We start from the raw sequence: 7,144 nt of genomic DNA, 5'->3' as shown, positions 1-7,144 counted from the left end.
CCCCCCCCCCCCTCCCAAAGGCACGACCACAGTCGACCAAAGAGTCGAGTTTTTCGGGTCGGTCCGTCGAGATATCAGAGAAAACGCGCGGAAAAGACCTATTGAAAAACGGTTTACAGTAAAGTATAAAAATACCGGTCGAGATAAAACGCGTATGATAATTTTATACTTGTTATTCATCACCGCGAAAGTGACAACGCAATGGAAATCATATTATTGTAACGCGTGGCAATGAGAAATGATTATTTTTTTTTTACACGCGCACACACACAGATCGCTCGCTGTCCATCAGCGATTTTAATCTGGTCAATTGTTTTAATTGCGTGCTCGGCGACCGTGTAGGCAAACGCCGCAGTAACTATTCACCACAACGTGTACTCAATAATAACGTACAGTTCCCATATTGGCATCCACCACGGCGTCTTATCAGTGATGTCCAATCGCTTTTTTATTATATTTTGCCGATTCTGTTATTGAAAACCATAGACCGATCACGCTCAATGTTACTACGCGTCCGCCTGACGTTGGCGCACGCGCAATGACAACCGTAATGGCATGAGAAATTTGTTTTTTAACTTGCTACTCGAACTCCGTTTGATCGACAACGGAAATTACCAGCAATTAGACACAATTGTCTCGCACGGAGAACTTGGGCCCGACCGGTTTATTCGGTTGGCGGCGGCCGTACCTACTTAACGCTGGATTAGGATAAATAACAAGCGGATCCTTTTTTTACCCTCGGGGACTCCGCCCGACAATTATAATTATCTTAACGGCTCACGTACACGGAGAACGACTGGTGTGTTATTATTTCCGAGAGTTTTGGTGAATGAAATTAACGCTCTCGGCACGATTATGTCGGACGGTGAATGAGGAGAAGTTCTTTTCGACGGATAATTGAAAGCGACGGACGTTCCTATGGCCGTGTAATCGATTACACCATCCGCGTCAATCATCCACCGTTGACGGGTTTACAAAAATAAAAAAAAAAAGGCAAATGTGTCTTTTCCCCAACACTCGATGAGCCACAGACATATCACAACACTCGGTTAAAACATAGCGACCTCGCCGTTATTGTTGTAATTATTGACCGGCCGCCGCAGTAATTACATGCAAAGTGAGGTTATGTACACACGGACTGGCTCTCCGGTTGGGTTTCGTGCGGCGCAGTAGTGTAAATCACCGGCGCTGTCACGAGGTGTTAAAACGCGGCGCCTAGAATTACCGACACCGACTACTAGTACTACACCACCACCACCACCTCCACCACCACAAACNCCGACTACTAGTACTACACCTCCACCACCACCACCACCACCACAAAACCGACTGAGCTTAAGCCGTGTGCTTTAATTTCAGCCGCACCTTAAGGGCCGTCGTGTACACGTAACGCATAAAACGGATATTTATCCTATCGCTGTGGTGGTAGTAAGTTTGTAATTATTATATATTATGAACGCGGCAAACTTCCATCGATCGAGGTGCAATAGAACAAAAGAGCCCAAGGCAGCCATGTGCGTGCGTGTGTGTGTCACACGAGCGGATGGATTTTTAAGGGATTTTTTGTTCAAACTTAACATACGCACGCACACTCATTGTCGAGGAGCCATGCGGATAAAGAGAGCCCAGTCCATTGTTACGGCGGCGGCCTCCTACTCTATTTTTTGTTTAAAAAACCCTCTGCATGTGTGTTTCTATGCGCCCCCATTCACCCAGCGTTCCCCGCTTCTGTACCGGTCTTCCACCCCTTCAGCTAACGCGATCGCTGTTTTTGTTATCGTTGTGTAATACTAGACACGTACATAAGAACAGTATGCTCTGCCAAAGTGTACACTGTGACTGTATACAGGCGAGTGATTACGGCAAAAAAAACAACAAAGTCGAGATCTACGATTAAATATTTAGTAAAATTAACAAGTTGCCAAAGTCAATGTTTTGAAATAAAGTTTGAATTCTTTAATTTGAATATAATATCACTATAATAAAACATAAAATCAATTTTTTGATATTGTCAGTGTTGGTTTAATAGGCGATATGCTCATTACATTTTACCTTTTGTACTCTACTTGAGATGTAGAGTACATAGAGTGTTAAGTTTCTCTAAATCCTATGAAAACAAACTAAAACATTAATATTTTGTAATTAAGATTTTTATTTCGCTCGGTAGTGGCAATTACTTACACGTAGAAAAACAATTTAAAGTAACAAGCCCAGAAAAAGTAGCAAAAATATAAATAATGTACACAACAATGAACTACATGTATGTAACTCATTATTTTTATACTAGAAAATTTTCTATTTTGTTCAATTATATTTTTAACGATATTATTCATCGAATTTCACAGAATTCGATACATAGTAATAATAATTTGATACGAAATACAATTTATTATTATAATTAAAAATGATATGGATATTTTCTACTCGTGATAAAATTTACATATTTTTAAATTTCAAGTTGAAATGCTAATGTCGGTTAATTATACATTGTGTCCTAATTAAAATCGTTAATTTTTCATTAAATAATATTTTTTTTAAGTAGTAAAATACTGCAGCGATTTTTAAGTAATTATTATTCTCAATTGAAAAGTATAGATGAAATTTATAATCATATCGAGTTGTTATTTTGATTTGAGTGAATCAAATTACAATAAACAAATAAATTATATACTAAAATGTTTGCTAATTCGACATCTATGTAATTATTAAACAAATTTTATAATAACAGATACTTAAAAGTAATAATTAATAAATTCATTATCATAATAATCTTATTACATAATAGAACAAGGAATATATATATATATATATACTTGTTTTAAATAATAAAATTTTGTTTTCAAATATAATGCAATGAAAATATTTAATTATTAATTATTTAAAGTATTTCTATTTATCAAGTAAATTATTTATTTAAATAATAAAAAAATGTTATTACCCGTTCATTGATTCTTAATTTAAGTCCGAGTTATATAATTATATTTTGTGGATATAATCAATCGATGTAATTCAACACATTTCAAAAAAATCTACTGGAATTCTATAAAAGCTATTATAAGTGGGACGAGTAAAATATTTATATTGTACTCTTGTAGTTTATAAATTTCAAAATGTCAAAATTGATTATTGAGTAGGGAGAAAATAATTAAGCAGAGTATTTATTGGAAACAATAATAAAACATTTTTGTACCAAGATTTTTTCCCATTCAATTAATAAAGATAGACTAATAAGAGCGACTAGAAATTAATTTTTAATATATAATAAAAAAATTTAAAGAATATATCAAAAACCTATAAAAAAAAAAAATTACGCCCAATAAATGTCAAAATGAATTTCCTTTTATTAAAATGTTTCTCACGATGGCATAATATTCGTTGATATATCATATTCAATCTTTTGTTTTATTATTATTACATACAGAATTTAAAATATTAACTGATGTATTTCAAACTAATAATTAAAGTTGTTTCAAATGCAATAACACTGAAATTTTATTAAAATATATCAAACATGAATCGCTGTGTTATAATTAACTATGGAAATATAATTATATATATATATATATGTATATACACATAATGTCAAAGGGTACTGGAATAAACAGATATATTAAAGTGTCGAAATGCTCATAAAACGTTATCTTTCGCCGAAAAATTATTGCCAGAGATATAAAAGGTATTTTTAGGAAAAAAAATTATAGGGATTCCCGGACAATCGAATTCACGGGTAAAGCGATCGCGTTCAATAAACAACGCGTTATCTTCATACACAATACTGAAATAATCTTTGATTATAATTGTTTTCAAATAGATCATTTTAAATGACGCCATAAAAGATCATCACAAAGCATTATTTCACACCAATAGTTTTACATTTCCACGATAAAAGTTTTATTATGTAAATAAATGAGAAAAAAATTTGGAAAGAACGACAATAGAGAAATCGTTTTGGATTCAATAACATCTAACACTTGACATGGCCTTGATATGTCTACTAGCCGTTAATGTGTTGGAGGCAACCGCGGCGATGATAGAAGCGCGACAGTTGACGGCATTAACGCAACATGATAAAAAATGTATAAAATAACGATTGTTTATTTTAATTGAGACTACAAAGAACGTTTGTTTTCGAAATGATTTGTTTTCTAGTAGTCTCTGACAAACAAAAAAAGTCGGACTTGATCAATTGAAATTCTTTTGTGTAGAAAGCAGTAATGTTCGTCAGCCACCAATAAATAACGGTAAACATTGTAATTAACTCAAGTCGTTAACAAAATATCATTTTAATAACAGTTAGTCGCAATTTTTTTCTTTTGGTATTTCGTTAGAAATACCGGTTGAGTGAGGTCAGGACAAGATCTGTCAATATCGAAAATTAGTAAATATTTAAAATTATAATTAGAATTATTTTCTAAAGGGTTGTCTCTAGATGACTCGACCGAATACTCGAGCTAACTACAAAAAAGACAGCTGAATTGTATTTAACACAGTTAGTGATAGGTACATAATTTTTATGGTGTTTGTTATTTTACAACTCGATGATTTTTATATGCTCAAGAAAAACCTACTGAATAACATTTGGACAGCATAAAAATAAAAAAACATTATCTTGTAAAAGAACAGTAGTTTTGACCATAATGGGAACGCGTCCATAATGTTGTCGGGTTTAATAGTCGTCTGGCGCCAACTCAAACGGTGTAAAGAAACGGCGGCGTTCGGTTTTGGCGTTTTTTTACAAGAATTTCCTATTTACGGCGACTCGCGTGTTAATATTATCGAAAAAATATTTCAAAGTTAATTCAAACCCATTGAAAAATAGCGTACTTGATTTTTGGAATTCCCGTACCCAATCTTATCGTACGATACTGATTACTTTAGTTGCGTGCCAGGCAGTCAATTATAATTTTTTAGGACCAAAAGGCCGAGAAAATGTAAGTAGAGAACAATTTTAACACACCTGCCAGACTTAGTGATGACCATTTCGGTTCCCAATTTATGGAACTTTTCCCAGAGATCTTTTCCCTCTAATGTGACTTTAGGATCGTCAACCACGCCGTCGTCATCCGGCCTGACGGATCTAGGAAGAGCGGCCGCTGGATGAGGATGGTGGACTCCGTGAGCGACTGCCGCGGCTAATGCTAGCATTTCTTCGGTTGGGTATCCGCCAGCGACAGGATGATGGGATCCATGGTGATGCATTTTAGGCATTGGTATCATGGTACCCGGATAACAGGCGCCCATGTACGCTGCAGCGGCCGCAGCCGAAAGTCCAGGTGGTGGTGGAGGTGGTGGCGGGTACGCTGACGGTTGTCCATTGATCACAGGACTGTTATTATTGTTGGTCAACAACGAACTTACCGAAAAGTCTGTCGATGCCGCCCGGGCCGTGAACGAGGTGTCCGGCGAACGCTGTCCGCCGGTCATGGCGGCCGCGGTTTGTGGGGTGTCCGGCGCCCCACGGGGTGACCGGCACCTGAGGTCCGCTTGCTCGAACCGCATAACAGCCACGCCGTCTGCGCCGCTACCGTTTGCCCCGGCCACTACGGTGGACCAGACTTCTGCTCGAGCATTCACAGACAATGATGACAGTAAAAGTTGTTCACCGGTAAACGCGGAACGACGTTCAAAGGCGCACAACACGATCGAATATACTTTCTTTAAAGATGAACACAAATCGAACTTTAGTGGCCAGTGAAGAAATAATATTTTAGTTAATTTGCCGTTACGAGGGGGATCGCTATATGTTAATGTTCTAAAATAATACTAAACTCGTGTACGACTACACCACGACGTGCGCGCTCGGTGCCGACTGACTGTGTGGCGGTGGCGGCGATGTGACAACACCGACGCCCCGGCCCGAGTGTTAATGAGAGTCGCGTCCGGATTGGTCGAGACCGTCCCAGCCAATCGGCAAGCGTCAACGGTTTCACGCAACGGCGTCAACACACACAAACTAGCGCACACACGGCGTGTCGTATTCTTTGCGCTTGTATGTGTTCGTGTGGTGGAAGGGAGTACGTGCAGCCGCCGCTGACGCCGTCACCGCCGCCGGTCAACGCTTGCTCCGACGGTGGCGACGACGACGACGCCGGTGTTAAAATACGGCACCCACCCTATATGTGTCCGTCGTAACGACCGGAGGACTTTTGGCGCCCCAACCCCTCCGCCAGTGCACCTACTTTCACACAATTTGGGGGAGCCAATGCTGCGTGTTGCACTCGTTCACTCTCTCGCCGACTGTTCGACAAGGATGCAGTTTTCGGTACGACCGCCACTAAGTCTCATATAATTATTTACAAATTGCTAAATAAATTATATTGCATTTTTTTTCGTTAATTAATTCTATTTTTTAGACTCGTTCAAATAAAAATATATTTTATAAAGGATAATTTATTTATTAAAAAATAATAATAAAGCAAAATTACTTTAATTTTTTAATTTAACGGTAACATATTTCCATAAAGACCATTAGTTTAAAAAGTATGAGATGTACGGACAATATTTATCAAACCAAAATGTAGTAATAGTCTAATAAATTTTTAAGTTTTACTAAACTCGTCATTATATTGAAAAAAAAAACATTTCTTTTCTATAATATTTTTTTAGGTTTTTCCAGTAGTCATAGCGATTTGTTTGGAAAGTAGATTTTATAATCGAGTACACATTACTATTTAGCTATTGATTATTTATTATTCAATAATTTTTAAATAAAAAATGTTAAAAAAAGTTCCTTTTTTAAAATGTACATGTGAATTAAACTATTACATATGAAATTACCCCAATACGATTTAACTTTCAAAAATTGTTTTAGCAACTGTAAAATAAATTATATAAAACTTAACAATAAATTCAAGTATTATACAATTTATGTTTAGTTTATTCACATAGAATTGAACTGAAAAAATGTTTAAAATGCTTGCTTTTGTATAATATGGGTCACTAATTGATTTCAAGATGTTTTACACACTTTATGACAATAAAAGTCGGTGGCATATCGAAGGGGGTGGGGGGGGGGTTAAATGTGCTATAGACCCTAAACAAAATCTTGATTTCGTCATCGAAAAAGGTTAAATAATGCAACTACTACTATATAGAAATAATTGGACTAAATAAATATAGTTTATAATTGTGTATGTACAATAAT

General features: G+C 36.4%; 1 protein-coding gene across 7 annotated transcripts in view; it reads right to left on the bottom strand.

The window, feature by feature from the left end:
- Window positions 1–5,933, bottom strand: part of LOC126907584 (optomotor-blind protein-like) — a 26,349-nt gene extending 20,416 nt beyond the window's left edge. Inside the window, exon 1 of one of the 7 annotated variants that reach the window (XM_050688964.1) lies at window positions 4,958–5,933. In XM_050688964.1, the coding sequence (XP_050544921.1) occupies window positions 4,958–5,499 (542 nt within the window). In that variant the 5' untranslated portion in view covers window positions 5,500–5,933. The remainder of the gene's footprint in view (window positions 1–4,957) is intronic. The other 6 variants (XM_050688968.1, XM_050688962.1, XM_050688967.1 and 3 more) reach the window with 6 other exon arrangements.
- Between the last annotated feature and the right edge of the window lie 1,211 nt (window positions 5,934–7,144).

The sequence above is a fragment of the Daktulosphaira vitifoliae genome, unplaced genomic scaffold (genome assembly GCF_025091365.1).
Source record: "Daktulosphaira vitifoliae isolate Bord-2020 unplaced genomic scaffold, ASM2509136v1 Scaffold_5, whole genome shotgun sequence".
NCBI lineage: Eukaryota > Metazoa > Arthropoda > Insecta > Hemiptera > Phylloxeridae > Daktulosphaira > Daktulosphaira vitifoliae.
The sequence above is the reverse complement of the archived record's forward strand: the minus strand, read 5'-3'. Positions and strand labels throughout refer to the sequence as shown.